Source organism: Nuphar pumila, chromosome 9 (genome assembly GCF_984573655.1).
Source record: "Nuphar pumila chromosome 9, dmNupPumi1.hap1.1, whole genome shotgun sequence".
In the NCBI taxonomy this organism is placed as follows: domain Eukaryota; kingdom Viridiplantae; phylum Streptophyta; class Magnoliopsida; order Nymphaeales; family Nymphaeaceae; genus Nuphar; species Nuphar pumila.
The window spans coordinates 124,019,928-124,037,572 of record NC_143257.1 but is presented as its reverse complement, the minus strand read 5'-3'; the positions used below and the strand labels follow the sequence as shown (position 1 = coordinate 124,037,572).

General features: G+C 39.5%; 1 protein-coding gene across 2 annotated transcripts; it reads left to right on the top strand.

Moving 5' to 3' along the window:
- The first annotated feature begins 11,651 nt into the window (after positions 1 to 11,651).
- Positions 11,652 to 15,475, top strand: LOC149829253 (heat stress transcription factor A-2b-like). Of its 2 annotated transcripts, none has more exons than XM_090017996.1 (2): positions 11,652 to 12,639; positions 14,644 to 15,475. In XM_090017996.1, exons 1-2 carry the CDS (start codon positions 12,337 to 12,339, stop codon positions 15,358 to 15,360), a joined length of 1,020 nt encoding a protein of 339 aa, XP_089874122.1. In that variant the 5' UTR covers positions 11,652 to 12,336; the 3' UTR covers positions 15,361 to 15,475. The 2 variants fall into 2 exon arrangements, with proteins under 2 accessions (XP_089874122.1, XP_089874121.1); XM_090017995.1 differs by lacking the exon at positions 11,652 to 12,639 and adding an exon at positions 12,808 to 13,021.
- The last annotated feature ends 2,170 nt before the right edge of the window (positions 15,476 to 17,645 follow it).

The window sequence follows — 17,645 nt, the reverse complement described above, 5'->3', positions numbered from 1 at the left end:
CTCCAGGGGGTGTAACCAGGTCGTGTTCAGGTCAGGTCTTAACAGACCAGATTTTGAATGGAGTCTAAAAGGAAGACCCAAACCTAACCCAATCTCTTTCAGGTTAGGAAATGCCTAGAAACAATGGACCCATATGGGTTAACCGCTTTGGGTATGCATTGAGTCATGTATATTCGGTTTGGATCTTTAATAGACCCATTTTGGTTTGTGTCCTATTCGTCTGAAAAAGGTAGACCCATATGGGTTAACAAGTTTGGGTATTATAGGTTCGGGTTTTGATATGATTGGTATTCTAGACCTAATTACTCAATAAAAATATGTAAAATAATAAAATCATTTAATGCCAACATATGAATATAAAAAAAAATGTATTGGTTTTGATGCCAACCAATCAGAAACTATAAAAGAACAATGATGTGTCATATTCAATATGTATCAAATTTAATGAGTTTTTGAGTAATGTTTTGAGATTCACTTCAACCTCATCTCAAATTTAAAGAGTTCTGAATTGGACTCGGCGAGTGAAATGGTTCAAGTAGGTACACTACAAGAAAATCATGGATTAGCAACGGCTTATACCCATCGTTAATCCGTCGCTAAGCCGTCGCTAAACAGTTTAGCGATGGATAGAGGCCATCGCGAATTTTTGCTCGCTAATTAGCGAAAAAACTTATTTGTCGTTAATTTCGTCGCTAATTTGCGACAGATTAGCGACGGACATTATCCGTCGCTAAATTTTAAAAAAAAATGATCCCTGTCGGGCGGTATTCCGGCAGCAATAAGCCGGACTTATACCGCACCCGACAGGCATCGTCGTCCTCCGTGAGCCGATGCTCTCCGGCGTCGCCGTCCTCCATGAACCGGCGCCATCATCTTCTGTGAACCGGCGTCGCCGTCATCCTCCGTGAACCAGCGTCGCCGCCCTCCGTGAACCGGCGTTGTCGTCCTCCGTGAACCGGTGCCGACATCCTCCAGCGATCGCCGACCGTCCTCCGGCGTCGCCGTCCTCCGTGAACCGTCCTCCGTGAATCGGTGCTCTCCGGCGTCGCCGTCCTCCATGAACCGGCGCCGTCATCTTCCGTGAACCGGCATTGCCGTCATCCTTCGTGATTAACCAGCGTCGCCGTCCTCCGTGAACCGACGTCTTCGTCCTCTGTGAACCTACGCCGACGTCCTCCAGCTATCACCGACCGTCCTCCGGCGTCGCCGTCCTCCACTCTCATATACATGCTCTCCAACGCACTCTCCGACGTCGACGTCCTCCGAAGAAGTCGGTTTAAATCGAGTGCGATCGATTTAAATTTCGAAAGGGAGAGAGGAAAAATTTCGCGCTCGGTTTAAATCGAAAATTAGCGACGGAAAAATTCCGTCGCTAAATCCCTCGCTAAAATGTTTTTCTGGTATTGAGAATTAGCGACGAAACAATTGTTGTCGTTAATCCGTCGCTAATTAGCGACGGATTAGCTAGAGAAAACTTTCATCGCTAATCCGTCGCTACTTAGCGACGGATTCATGAAGAATGTTTTTTCTAGCTAATCCGTCGCTAATTTGCGACGGAAAAAATCCGTCGCAAATTTCCATCGCTAATTAACATTTTTCTTGTAGTGGTAGTCAGGTCAGGTATGGGTCATTTTGGTTTCGAGAGTATAATCGGGTCAGGTTTGGATCATTTCGGTTTTAAAATATTGAAAACCATTTGGGTTCAGGTACATAATCGGGTCAGGTCTGTTTGGGTTCATGTTTTTATTTACAATATCTAAGACCCAACCCGTTTTCACTACGGGTCTAAATTTTACCCAAACCCACGAGTCCACCAATATGGGTTTGTGTCAGGAACATATATATATATATATATATATATATATATATATATATATATATATATATATATATATATATATATATATATATATATATATATATATATATATATATATATAGTTGTTTTTTGTTTGTTTTGCTCCTACTTGTTTCTTGTTCTCTTTGGGTTCAACGCTGTTGACCCTTTCTGTGGCTATGTTGAAATCCTGTTTAGGCTCTCTCTCTTTCACACGCACACAGTGGCAGGTCCATCTTGGCCACATTGCCCTTGACTCTTTTCCCTTTCACCACCTGACCCACTCTGTCTAGGTGTGTATAACCAGGTCAGCTTTCCAATTGGATCTTTCCATGACAGTTTTTAAACGGGCATAAAATGAGACCCAATCTGAACTGGACCCAAATTGATTTGGGTACAAGTCCAAGTAAGGCATGACTGAATTTCTGGAGTTATACAAGTTAACAGGTTCGATATAAATCAAGTATGAACAGAACAGGAATCAGATAGATCTGTTTTAAATCAGATCTACAAATTGGACCAACAGCGAACCAATTTGATGTGGGTTTAGGTTCAAGTTTGGATATGATTAAAATTGTAGATCTGTGACTTAACGGGTTCAGGTAGAAATTGGGTTGGATATAGGTCCAATTAAATTTGGTTTGACTTGGATTTGGATGTGACAAATTTCAATGGGAGCAGGTTTTAAATGAACCCATTTTTTAATTGAGTTATTATCTTCTACCAAGATAATGGCAAACTTCAGCATAAACACTATAAATTGAATAGCCTATAAGAATCACAATCCTAAAGCATGTAGAAATTTATAGATGAATACCAAAGGGGCTCCGCTTGTCTGGTAGGAGCAGCTAGTGCACGTTACCTTGTGTTGGGGGCGTTGCAGGCTCAAAACCAAATGGTATAGCTGTGTAACTGGTAGGGGGTCTGCCTAACCCCAGCTTGCCTTTAAAAAAAAAAATCATAGATGAAAATATTTGAGGTTTATTTGGATTTTAGTATAAGAACATAAAATGATATTTTCAGTAAGGAAAGACAAGAAAGTAATACTAATACTTACTGGATATTCTCCATGAATAGGAAGGTTTTCTTTTTTTTAATATATACGCATAAAATCAATCAGATTGGGTTCCTGGCAGAAATGGGTCTGAGTAAGAGATGTTGATACCAGATCCAGACCTGGGTCTGAACGGACTTACCAATTTGCCAGATTAAGATTAGATAAACCAGACTTGGCTCATATTACCCAATAAAATAATATTTTGCATATTTTTTACATTAAATTTTTACTTATCTTAATTGGCACTCGAGTTGGATCGGGTCTGGTATGAAATTTCATAAACCATATACAGACCATATATTAATCGGACCCTATAGGTTCAATCCAAACTCTTCGCTATATCTCTTTCTTTAATACCAAACTCAGATCCTATTAGACCTGGTATGAGTCAGGATCAGGTCATACCTGACCCGTTGACACCCCTAGAGGGGGTGAGACTTATATGCATGCTTCATAACTAGGAGTGTCAATGGGTCGGGTTTGACTCCGAACCAAACCCCATAGGGTTTGGTGATAAAGAAGAAGGTCCGATTAGAATCCAGGTCAGACCCTAAGAGTCCTATTAGTATATGGAGTCGAGTATGGTTCGTTAAATTTCATATTAGACTAGTGCCCGACCTAAGTTTCAATTAAGATTTGTGATTTTTCAATGTAAATGAGATAAAAAAGATAGTCTTTATATTGACTGAGTCGGATTCATGCAATCCCTATGGGTGTGTTTGATTGCTTGTGGAAGATTAGACGAAATAGCATAACATAATAGATAGAACACATGTTTTGTCTATTCTGTTGTAATATGTTCACCGTTTGTTTCGACTGAACAAGATGTAACACCCCAAAATTCAGGACTTAGTAACTTTTAGAAATTTTTTGAAAGCTTTTGAAATCATTCATTTATCAGAGTTTTTAAATAATAATTCAGTGAAAAACGGTATTTGAAATAGCAAGTTAATGGACTTTGGGTGCATTACATAGCAAACTATCTTTCACAACAGATTTGAAGCTCCATACATAGATAGAAATATAAATTTTTAATAGTTTTAAGACTTATACAAAGAAGAGATTTTCAAAAAAACATTTATGTAAATTTATTGAAATGTCTTTAGAAGCAAAGCGTTATGGAAAGAGTCTCATCTTGACCTCATCGTGTCATCGTAGTCCGAAACAACACCTGACCATAAAATGGGTCAGTTTCACAAAAAACTGACAGGTACACAAGAGAGACAATATGAAACTGAAATAAGCAATTATAACAAGAAATAAGTTATATCTAGCATGTGCAATAGACTATACAAATGAATAAGTATTTCTATTATGAATAATTGAGTATGCAAACAATTAAAGGTCTTCAATTAACTATAAAATCAATTGAGCTATCAAGTATCACAAGGTAAGAGTTCATTTATCACAAGTAATATACAATTTCACGACAAATAATTACCTCAATCATAAGGTGCAAGCAATTGCACAACAAGCACTTTATAAGTTGCACGCGGTAAGCAATTATACGACAACAATTATATAAATTATCAAATGTAAGCAGCTTATAAGACAAGTTGCTACATTAGTCATAGTTGTAAATTATTCGTATATTACGAGTTGTAAGCAATCACATTTGTCATAAAATGTAAACAGTTCATAGATTACGAGTTGTAAGTAGTTGCACAACAAACAATTCTACTGATGAGTCAAGAAGTGATGTGAACATGATAATTATTGTTTCGATATTAGTTGACCTTGCGAGTACGCACAAGGCACAATCCGTAAAAAAAGTTGAGACTAATCTGGGGGTTTATTATGTCATATGTTTTAGATAACTCGGATGGTTGACTGAGTTCGCTCCTAAGGGGACGGCCAATGACCAAGAGGGAATTTTTCAAAGGCCACTCGTTCAAAGGATGCATTCAACTTCTGCAAAAATACCCGAAGCTACTTTTTGTAGTTCATTTTTTCTAACTCTTATGACTGGAAAAGCTGAGTCTTTTGCTCAAAATAGCCATTAATAGCTTGTCCATCAGAGTTTTTGTATCATTCATCATCTCTCTTGATGAAGTCAGCAGATCGAATGGGCACGACGGGGGTTTCTTAATCGCCGCTCCATTCTACATGCCCTGGTATGCTAGACTCACTCGAGCAACTTGTCTGTGAAGGCGAAACCATCACCATTAGGTGATTTATACGCACTATTGTGTGTTCGAAGCAACCACACACCTCTCATCCTACTCACTGCATCACGCAACGCACCTGTTCAAAAGTATAACTACGATGAGAGGGGTCAACTTATTGTGAGGGTAAAAACATTACCATTTTGTAGTCTCAAACACGTGCCATTACACATTCAAGGTAGACATAGACCTCTCATCCTACTCATCGTAGCACGTAATGTACCTATTCAAAAGTACAACTACTATGAGAGGGGTATGGATTTCTCAAAAGAAATCCCCAACACATTGTTTTACCAAAAATACATGGTGTAACCATTCAAGTTCAAACTTGACATGCTCTGGTCCTTTAGTCTGTCACGAGCCTCTTGCCTGATAGGCGATCATCAACATTACATATGTGCTAAAACATATTTCGAGGTTATCACAAACTTCTCATCCTACTCCTCATAGTCCAAACATACCGCACATATCTAAAAGTAAAGCTACGAAGAGAGGGGCATAGATTTTTTTATAAAAATCATCAACAATAAGCTCGCAAAGGAGGTGACAAGATGACCTAATAAAGTCTCATAACATAAGTGATGTAGCAATGATCTAGTGATGGTGCAGGTTTCTCAATAGAACCCTCGCCCAACCCATGCGCATGCCCCTAAATAGAGTTATCCAAGTTGTATCGGGAACGAACCCAAGTTGTAAAATTTTTCTTCAAAATATATCGATTTGAGAGATCCATCCGCTATCTTGCAAATGACTTTTAAAAACTGTTTTATAAAACTATACATTTTGAAAATAGATTTGCGCTTAAAACTCATCTTTTTTGGAGTACCGAAGTGCATAAGTGTACATCGTGTCTTTTAAAATAAATGCACTAAATGGAATACACTCAAAGCTGCACTTATGTGAAAGACAACAAAAAGCGAGCTCGTGCACAATACAATGCATTGACAAAGTGCAATCGATCCCAAAAGTGCAATTCTGCATGTAGTGCTCAAAACCTCGTAGGTAGTGCACAAGGTACAAAACTGTACCTCAGCTAAACAATCATGCAAGTAAGTACATATGCAAGGCAATGCACAAGGTACAAAACTGCACTTCAGCCAAACAAACATGCAAGCAAGTGAATACACAAGGCAGTGCATGAGGTATGAAACCGTACCTCGGCTAAACAAATAAGCAAATAAATACGCAAGGCATTACACAAGGTACGAAACCTCACCTCGACTAAACAACCATACAAGCAAGTAATACACAAGGCAATGCACGAGGTATGAAACCGCACATCGGCTAGACAAACATATAAATACACAAGGTAGTGCACAAGGTACAAAACCGTACCTCGACTAAACAAACAAGCAAGTAAATACGCAAGGCTGAGGAGCATCAACAACGTAAAAACCAAAAAGGATAAAAAGAAAACTCTATGCACATTAAGCGTGGTGACAAAGCGAAAACAGGAATAGAAAGGCAGAAAATAAAAGCGAATGTAAAAGTCTGGGCACATAAAGCGCAGAGGCAAAATAAAGACAGAAAGTAAATGTAAAACAAAAGCCTGAGCACATAAAGCGTTGCGGCAACAAAAGGCAATAAAGACAGAAAATAAAAAGGATAAGGATCATAAAACTGCGTCCTTGAGTTAAATGCGTACATATATAGATATATGTATGCATATTGTCCTTAATCATTTCTTTTCTCATTTTAAGTTTTAATTACTTAATTTAGTTCATTTATTGTCCTTTGCACAACTTTTCCTTACCTTGGGGAGTCGCGGTGCTACGTAAGTCTTCAAGTGTAAGTAATATACGAATGAGCTCGGGCCATGAAGCACGAGCATGTTTCGTCGTGCAACCTACGAGTGAAAAGATATTAGCACAAACTTATTTTGAAAAAGGAAGAAGGCCTGCATGCTTCCTGCCAAAAATGCAAAGGCAGGGAATGCCCTTGCCTGACAGAAAGGGGCAGAGGCAATGAATGCCCCTGCCTACCTGAGCAACAGAGGCATGAGCCACCCTGCCAGACAGGAAATGGAAAGGTCAGGGAGCCCGACTCTCTGCCAGCAGAAACAGCTGAGGTAGGGGCATAGCCCCTGCCAGGCAGGAAGCGACAAGGGCAAGGAGCCTTGCTCCTTGCCTACCGAGACAAAGGCGGCAGGGGCAAGCCCTTGCCAACACGATCCTAGGGGAGGCTAGGGTTTGCCCCTACCTAACAAACTCAGGTGCAAGCATGGGGGAAACCCCCGCAGGAATGGGGAGTCGACAGGGGCTAACCCCTGTCGAAAGGACTCATAGGCAGGGGCTTTTGCCCCTACTTGCTCTAAGAATAGCCGACTGGGGTGATCCTCTGCCGAAAAATGGTAAGCATACCGCAGCAGGGACTCGGCTCCTGCCTAAAAACTGGTTGGTAGAGGCTAGCCCTCTGGCTGACCGAGACTAAGACAGGGAGGGGTTGATCCCCTACCTTACCAAGAGGCGTGGGTGGTAGGGGCAGCACCCCTGCCATCCTACTCACAACTAAGGCAGGCGACAGGAGCTTCGTGCCTGCCGGCCTTAAAAATATGGATCAGGCAGTAGGTTGTCTCCCCTGTCAGAGAAATCAGACAGGCGGCAGAGGTGTCACCTCTGCCAGCCTGCCAAGGAAAGTAGGCGGCGACCCTGTCACCTGACCGAACTAGAAAAGGGGAGTGGAAGACTGAAGGAGAAAAAGAAACGAAGAAGATCGATACCTGTAGCCGGCGAAGGGTGATGGATGTCGGCGTCAACAACCCCTGTGACAAGTAGAAAGAGAAAAGAGGGAGGAAAAAGAGATATCGCGGTCATCCGTGATGGTGGTCGATCAGAGGAAAAGGAGGTAGCAGGGAGAAATAGGGTTGACAGCTCTTTCGCCAGTGGTGAGGGTTGCCAGAGACAATGGTCGCCAGGAAAAATGAGGAGTACGGGGGGTAATGGAGACAGGGAGAGCGAGTACCAAAGGAGGTGGCTGGCTAGGTGTAGCCGATGGCGAGGCTGGGGGTTGGTGTCGCCAGCGTGCGTCTTCGACGAGCAGAGGGAGCGACAGACGCCTGTTGGGGCTTCCTACTAGCGTACATAGGGGGAGTGAGAGTCACATAGATTGGGAGAGGGACGAGCATAGACGAAGAAGAAGAGGTTGGCGAAAGGGGGCTCTGGCGAGGCCGCAGATGGAGGGAGCTGGCTCACCGGAGCTCCGGTGAGGGGGAGAGGAGGAGAGAGAGGGTGGCGAAGTTTGCCCCTCGCCCCACTCAGCCTGCATCTTTTAAATATGCAGGCTCGGATGTTCAAAAACCCGGGTCGTAGGTTTGGGTCCGGATCTGATCCAGGTCTGATACGGCAGACCAACCTTGGCACGTGTCCGACACAAATTTTTTTCAGGCCTTACACAAGAAGTTGTGTTACTTATGCCCAACATTTGATTTTTAAGTTGTGAGTACAACTTGAGCACATATGGATAATGAGTCGGATAAATTCATTTTAAATTGTATGATTCGATTTGCCCCCACCATATGAGTGTTTTAACATGTTTATTATGGATTTTAGCTCCGGATATGGATCTAAATTTTTTTTTATTTTAAATTTAAGTAATTTGAGAAAAAATAAGAATTGATATTTTTTGATATATAAATGCTTTAATCAGTGTCATATTGGATCTAATTATAAAAGTTTATCAAAAAAATATGGATTTTAGCCTCGAATATGGATCTCAAACTGGATCCAAATACAAAAAATTTGTTTAAATTTTATGTAATTTAAGAAAAAATAAGAATTTATATTTTATTATATACAAATGCAAAAACTATAAATAAATCATGAAACACTCAAATACAAGAAGATAAATAGTAAATACTCCATAAATAAACCAAAAAACTCTAAACTACATGAAAAATAAATCCTAAAAAATTAAAAAACTATAAATAAATTATAAAATTAAATATAAAAATCCCTAATTCAAAGCTTAATGAAAAAATCAAAGAAAAATAATTCTAATCAAATTAACTATAAAAAGCCTTAATTAAAGAAATTTGACTCAAAGCCCTAATCAAAGAAAAAAAATCTAATCAGATAAAAAATTTCTTAACAAATTAAATATCAAAAGCCCTAATTAAAGATATTTAATTCAAGAAAATCAAAGATAAAAAAACCTTAATCAAATCAAAGGAAAACCAAGCCCTAATAAGTAAAAAAAAAAAAAACTTAATCAAAGCCCTAATCAACCTTTATCAAAACCCTAATAAGAAAAGAAGAAAAATATAAGAGAGAGAGAAGGGAAGAAAGACAAGGAAGAGAGAGAGGAAGAGAGGAACAGAAAAGCAAAAAAAGAAGAAAAAGTGAGGAGAGAGAGAGAGAGAGAGACGGTCTTGCCATTGTCCTCGCTGCCCAGACAATGACCTTGCTTTTTTCTTTAGCATCTCCGTCATCCTGTTCTCGACATAACAGGGGGAGGGTTGGAACAGTGATTCACCTAGGAACGCACCCTCCGCACGTTCGTCGCAGCCAATGCTTGATCTTCGCAGATAGGGCCTAGGTGTGGTTTTACTCATGGTGCATCCCATCAAACCCAGATCCGGACTTGATATCCAGGTCCAAACCAAATCTGACCCATTGACTCTCTTATTGTCATAGCCAAAGGACAAAGGTCGACACAGAATGACTATGAGATGCGTGCATGCTAGAGGGCAAAATCTTGTATTTCACATGCCCGTTTAGTTGACGAATCCTTTTTTTTTTCTTTTAATTGTTCGATGACAACCACCATTGTGTTTTGGGCATCTCATGTGTAGGCTGAGAGGTGCCACGCTGACCATGATCATTTTTGGGTGTCTATGATGTAAAATTCCTGGGAGTACCTTTTCCCTTTACACTTGAAAGTCTTCTCACAACTTTATTCTTACAACATTTTTTTTCCTATGACAAGAAACACTTTCTGAGAATCGAATCACTTAGCGTTTGGAAGCGAGAAAGATGTAAGAAAAATGATGCAAAATGAAAAATCCTTACCAATGAATTTTTCCAAAAAGTATAATTTTTGATAGAAAACATCTTTCCAAGGGGAGGTGGAGGAATATTTTCTACCAATTTTTTTTTTATATTCTTCATCACATCTCGTCATCACCACCACCATTTATCTCACAACCGCCCACCACCATCACTACCACCACCCTCATCTCTCTCATTTTTTCACATTTTTCTACTCATGTTTTTCTCATGCTACACAAACAAGAAAAAAAGGTTTGGTCTATGAGAGTTTTTTATATGAGAAGTTTTTCAAACAAAATGTTTTGGTTTGTTTGTATGGCATGAAAAAAACAAAGAGAGAAAATGTGAAAAAATGAGTGAGATGAGGAGGGTGGTGGTGGTGTTGAGATGGGTGGTGGGGAGTGTAAAAAAAAAAAACGGTAGCAAAAATTCCTCTCTCATGGAGGAATGTTTCTTATCAAAAAATGTACTTTTTAGTAAAACTCTCTCAGCAAAAAAGACCATCTTGTTTGAAAGGGTTGGAAAATCCGTAAGGATTTTTCATTTTTCATCACTTTTCTTACATCTTTCTCGCTTCCAAACGTGCCATTAATAAGCTCACCCCACATCCAAGTAAACCCCTGGTGGGGTCACCGACACTCAAGCGGGTCAATCCCTTATGAAGTCCACTAGTTAAAGGCACCTGCACACCCAGAGTATCTAGCTAGTGACATTCTTCAGCTTAAACACCTTAAGCTGACCCACCTAGCCAGGCACAAATGACCAGTTGCAGATAACGAGATTCAATACAACTTCAGATCTTATTTAAGGATTCATTTTTTGAAAATCAAGTATTATGATTCAATTAGATGTCCAACCAAACCTGATCCATTGGAAAACCTAGATGTCATCTATTTACATGTAAAAAAAATGCAATCGGATCCGATTTTGATTCAGATCAACTTTAGATACGATTTAAAATGGTAATTCAATTCTGACTCGAATCTGAACCATATCCAGAAATAACATGTCGGACTCGGATCGGATATTCAAGCATGTTCGATTCATTTTCAGCCCGTGTTCGGATACCTGACCCTGTTGACAGACCAGTTGCTTAAATAAATAAAAAACCAAAAGATCAAGCTCCAACCATGTAAATGCAGCAAGTTTTAAAGCAAAGTGATAAGGGTATTTTACCGAGAAATCCTTTCAACGTGGCAGCTAAATGGCTCGTAGATTTGCTTTACAACTGTCACCTGTATAAATATATTATTTGTTTTCTTTGTTAATAACTCCAGTGACTTTTTGGTGAACCCAAAAGTCAAGTTCAACGTCATGACAGACAGATTTACATACATTGGGTTAACATAAAGTGAAGGAGATCTTTGATTCATTAGAAACGCGGCAAGAATTCTTGGCTTGATTATTAGGTGTTTATGCTTATCGTCCGCCACTATTTTAGTAGTGGTTTGCTGCCCCCTCGGAAAGCTCTGTTGACATGAACCAGCGACCATTAGAGAAATTTCCAGAAGGTTCTTCGAAGGTGCATCTCATCCAAAATTATCTTCCACGATTGAAAGTCTAGAACCTTCCTTCACCAACCCATTTAATCCCTCCATGCCTCTCCCTTCGCTCTTGCTTCGATTTTTCTTATCTAGAACCCTTTCTTCTTCCTTACCATAAAAAAATCCGTTTTCTCTCACTAGAAACTGCCTTTTTTGCCTTCGTTTCAACCCATACGCACCATAAGATGGCCACCCATAGCTTCATTTCTCTCAAATACTTTTTCTTAACCAGAACAGCTTGACCGTTACCATAAAAAATCGGGTTTCTCTCCCTAGAAATTGCCTTTCCTGCCTTCATTTCATTCCATACCCTTAATCTCTCTCTCTCTCTCTCTCCAGTGAAGATTAAAAGTTTTCTTTCATCTTTTCTGGTTTCCCATTTTTTTTGTCTACTTTCTCTCTCTAACCCATTGATTTCGTTGCTTCTCCTCCTTGTTTTCTTTGTAAACATTAAAATTCCTTTTTCCGTCTTTTTTGGGTGTCGACTGTTTCATCTCTCTCTCTCTCTAGCCTCTTTGCTCTTCGCAGAAGGCACAGGTTCTTTCGTCTATATTCTGGGTTTCAATTTTCTCTCTAACCTACAAAAAATTATGCTATCGGCCTCAGGATTTTCAGCAATTTGGACTCTTTTGTTCTTTTTGGCTCAATCCGGCGTTTCTCTCTCTAACCCGCTATTCCGTGTTTAGCCCTTTTGCTTTTGTGCAAAGAGTGAGAGCAGTCTCTTTGATCATTTTTTTTGTAGGGAATCATGAAGCCACATGATCCTTCGGTCACTTCAGTAAAGGAGGAGATAAATGAAGAGGCACCATCTTCCTCCAACCCCAATTTCTTCCCTCTGCCGTTGCATGGTCTGCATGACCCGAGTCCACCTCCATTTCTGAACAAAACTTATGACATGGTGGACGACCCCAGTACGGACGAGATGGTCTCGTGGTCCGCAACGGGGAATAGCTTCATTGTTTGGGACTCTCACAGGCTTTCCATGGAATTGCTGCCCAGATTCTTCAAGCACAACAACTTCTCCAGTTTTGTTAGGCAGCTCAACACATATGTAAGTAATCTCAGTTTCGGATTCTGAGTTTTTTTCCTAGGATTTTAGTTTCCATATGGGTATTTTTTGGACGACGAGTCTCAATGTTGTTTTGGTGGATTCCTTATTTGGTGTTACAGAGTATAGGTTTTTTAAACCAGCAAGATTCGGCAAGTAGAATTATTTTTTAAGTCGAGAATTTCACCAAATTCTTGAACCAGGAAGTAACTGGAAAAAATGAAGAAAATGGTTCGACTTCCTGGAGCATGATTCTTGGAAAAAAAGTGGTAGGAAATTTGAAGATTAAAGCACCGGTATTGAAGCAGAAGAGACCCACCAAGTGTTTGATTAGAAGCACCAAAGTTCGGTTTTGATGAGTTCAGCAACTTTTGATTACCACTTGGTAGATAGCAGTTTTTTATGGACTCTTTTGTATTCATTGATTTTTATGTTTTCTTGTTTCCCCATTTTGTTTGTCGTTCTCCACAATCTCTGTTGACCCCTTCCTAATCTCAGAAAATGATAACATTAAGTGTTCTTTTGTTTTTTTTGGCCGTATTTGCATCAAATACGTGGGATTTTATGATGTCATGTAACAGGTTGTGAGCTCTATGTTTTGTCAGAAAAAAGAGGAAAAAGCCCACATTTAAATATTTTGCTCTTTATATGCCTAGTCAAGAATAACCTCATTCTGTTCTATTTTCCTATTAGGATGGTGGACTCACGTCAGATCAAAGAAACGAGATTAGTTGAAGCCACCAACCTGGTGATGTAATTGATATGCTTATTGTTTGTTATATGCGATCACGCTTATGCAAATATGGCTCCAACTTAAACTGGGGTGTAAAACTCACTCTTGGAAACATAGGATTTGAACCTTGAATGTGTAGAGAGGGTATGGTTGTGGTTAGTTTAGGTTAAGTATCAACCAACTATCTGCTCCAAACTTCCCAAATATGAGAAATCAATATTCTGTGGTAGCTGTTGGACTCCCAATCATTTTCAGATTAGTGAAATTCAGAAACTAGTGAATCTTTACTGAGCTCTTCTATTTTAAAGGTAACATTTATGGAATTTTTTACTTCACAAATAAATGGTATAAAACTGAATATTAGGAATGACACTCATGAAAATCCTGGGGGATGTCATGCTGACACAATTAAAAAGGTGTGAGACCGAGGTTGCGGGACAAAGAAGTGGAAGTGGGAAACAATACCAGAAGCAGAAACGAAAAGTGATGCATTTTAAAATGTGTAGGAAGTGGGAAGACGAGGAATAAAAAAAAAGAAATATAAGAATTGAATGAGAATCAATATGAAACACAAATAAATCTAAAATAAATGTGACTATTCTTTAGTATAAGAATTAAATTAACAAAATCTAAAAATAATACAATTTAGCGAAAACACATAGAAGTGAGTGAGAAGAGAGAGGAAACACATAAAACTTATAAAAAGTAGGGTGAGAGAAGAAAGAAAAATAGATGAAATATGTGAAAAGCATAGGAGAAACGTGTGAGAAGTGAAATTCTCATCGGAAGTGAGGAGTATCGTACTTCAGAAGCGAGTTTTCGGGAAGCAGGCTTCTCACCTATCTAAGAAGCTTCTGGTAACTTTGTGTGTGACCTGTTGTTTTCACATAATTTTCCATCAAGAACAGTATATAAGAGGACATAAACAGGACAGTAAAATGGACTATTGAAGTATCCTTGTGAAACGGGAGGGACTTCAACTGTTCTGGTGTTTTAAGGATATACCACTGAAATGATCATTCTATTTGGAATTCCTGTTTTTTCTCCTACAAAACCTTCCTCTAGGAGTTCATAGGACAAACCAAGAATTTCTATATGTTAAAAGGATTCTGAAGAACTCTCTCTCTCTCTCTCTCTCTCTCTCTTGTTAGTTTTTTAATGACTTGAAGCTTATACTGCACTTGGTTAGACTACTTTGTGATTCCCTGGCTGCTTTTAGGTTTCTTCTTGCAGCTTTACTCATCTGAAAATTGGGTATTGCTTTTGTCTCTCAGGGTTTCAGAAAGGTTGACCCAGACAGATGGGAGTTTGCAAATGAAGGGTTTCTTAGAGGGCAGAAGCATCTACTAATCAACGTAAAGAGGAGGAAGCCACCTTCCCAGATAGTTCAGCAGCACGCAGTTGGGGCATGTGTTGAAGTTGGGCATTTTGGTTTGGAAGGAGAGATAGACAGGCTGAAGAGGGACAAGGCTGTGTTGATGGCAGATCTGGTTAAACTGAGGCAACAACAGCAGAACACCAGACAGTATCTTGGAGCCATGGAGTTGAGGCTCCAGGGAACAGAGCAAAAGCAGCAGCAGATGATGACCTTCTTGGCTAGAGCAATGCAGAACCCCACCTTTGTAATGCAGATGCTGCAGCAGAATGAGAAAAGAAAGGAACTTGAAGAAGCTATTAGCAAGAAGAGGAGAAGGCCTATTGAGGGGAGGCCAGAAGAAGATGAAGAAAAGGATCTGAATGATGCATTTACAGGGTTTGAAGGGCAGGAAGAAGTTGAAATAGGGATGGTTTCTGGTGGTATTGAAGATAGGTATGAGTTTGATTTGTCTGAGCTAGAGAGACTTGAAACAGAGCTGAAGGATGAGATCACAAGGGAAATAGAAGAAGAGGGAGTGGATGTTGAGGAAGGGAGCTCTGGCTTGGACTTTTTTGACGAGCTGTGGAGTGCGAACGTGAAGATTGAACAACAATCTAATGTCGATAGTATGTAAGCAGTGATGCAGATGTGAAATTGTTGACAGAAAAACTGGGCTTCTTGGGTTCCAGCCCCAAGTAACTATGCTAATGTACAAAGTGGTGGTTAACGTTTTGTAGTTCCAAATTTCACGAATCCGGGCAGTTTTCATCTTTTTTTTCTTATTAGGAAGTGCCTCTCTCTCTCTAATGAATGTTTAGAGTTTGTTGCTATTGAAGTGTGGATTTGTTTGTCCATAGGGGTTCTCAAACTGGGTTTTGGATCAAATTATATTGGAATTCACCATTGATGGTGATTTTCAATTATTTTGCACCGGACGCCAAATTGTTGCTATTGAAGTGTGGATTTGTTTGTCCATAGGCACTAGACGCCGGATTTTCAATTGTTTTGCACTAGACGCCAAATCCCTCAATAGGGATCCGGCCCTTCATCCACCAAGATGGGTGGTGACTCCTGATCCCATCTCCTCAAATTGGCTGAAGAGGACTGGATTGTACCCGTGAAATAAGCCTTACTCTTGTTTCTTTTCCTTTTTCTACTAGTCTTGAATGGATTCTTGTTTAGGAAAATACAGGCTTTTACTGGGTGTTGTCCTCAGGGCCTTGTGGCAATCTCAGTTGTAGGTTGCCTGTTCGCTCAAGCAGAGAGCAAAGTGAAACATTGACGCAGTGGAGATGGATTAAGATGCAAAAATTCAAAATGGATGGAACTGGTGGTTTTGTGGGTGGGGAGACATGGCAACTGGTTTGAGGGACCAGGGATTAATGGAGTGGGAGTTTTAGAAGCATACTTCAAAGAAGAAGGTATATTTTCCCTTTCACTATTTAGTTTTTCCTCTTTGGAATTGCTTGCTTGTGCTGATTTGTTCATTCGTAATGTGAACTGGGGTTGTAAGATTTGTGCTGATTTGTCCACTGTTTATTAAGAGGCAAGTTTGTTGGACTTTATCTGTTGAGCCAGCTCTGTTGTACAATTTGATCATGGCTTGACTAATTAACTAAGATGGATAGTGCAAGTGATTTTGTTCATATAATTTTGTGATCTATGGAGTACTGGTTGTTACTGGCGTTGCCTAAACGCACAGGGTTGACAGAAACATTCTGCTTTAAGTCACTTGAATAAGCTAGTTCCAATGAGAAGATTGGATTTTCAATGTGCTCTTGTACCAAGCAATGGGCATACAAGTACAACTAAATAACACAGACCCTGAATTTTGTATCCGAGTGAGCAATAGAGTGAATTCCAAGCATTCAAACGTGAAAGGGTAAGATGCGGGGCATCAGTTGTGTATAAAAAAGTATACACATTCTATAAGAATTCACATTATATGCAGCGTCACTGCATGGTGGGCATGCAGCGGCCTGTTTGACAGCCACCCATCTTGGCATTCTTCGAGATGGGTGTGGTCTTAACATTTCTCAAGATGGGTGTGGTCTTAACATTTCTCAAGATGGGTGTGGAGCTGCATGCTAAGCATGCAGCGCTATTGCATAAAAAATGACCTCAAAATATAATTAGAACTTGTATCCTATAGTTAAATGAATTTGAAAACTTTTGATAAGAACACTCAGCAGTATCATTCCAGCTGACACCTCCAACTGAAGGGCCAAATGGTACCTTATCATGGGGTCATGGACTTAATAATAGATGTCAAAATATCCGAACTTGTATCCTATAGATAAGTGCATGGGGTCATGGACTTAATAATAGATGTCAAAAGAAAGGGGAAATTATTTATTATTTTTGTAGATTTTATCATCAAAGCGTAAATTTTGAATGAAAAAACCCAACTTTTTAATATGAGAAATGCATTCGTGATGTCAACAGATTTATTTTCATGATGGGAATGTCAAACTTGCAGTTTTAAGAAGCAAGTTTCTCATAAAGTTTTAGAAGGATGAAAAAAGTTATATGGTTTTTTGTGATTGAAGTGAGCTTCCGAGGTTTAAGAAGCTTTTAATAATTATGGTTTTGACACATACAAATATTGAAAAACTATAACAACTTGAGAACAGATCAAGATGGGATCTCTCAGATTGTTTTTTACACATAAACTTGGTAAAAATGTATCCAAGTTTTTTAGCCCAGTTAGTTTCGGAATCTTTATGGCCAGTAACTCAAATTCTTAAGAGATGTGAAGTTTTGGATTTTCCTTGATCTTGTTTAGGGATGAGTTTATCCGATATCCGACCCAATTGGATTACTTATGTTGCATGTGGTAGGATGCAGATATGGTTTTGATTTTTTATTACCGGATCTGACAAATATCCGAATTTGATGGCTATCTGAATCTACTTACGT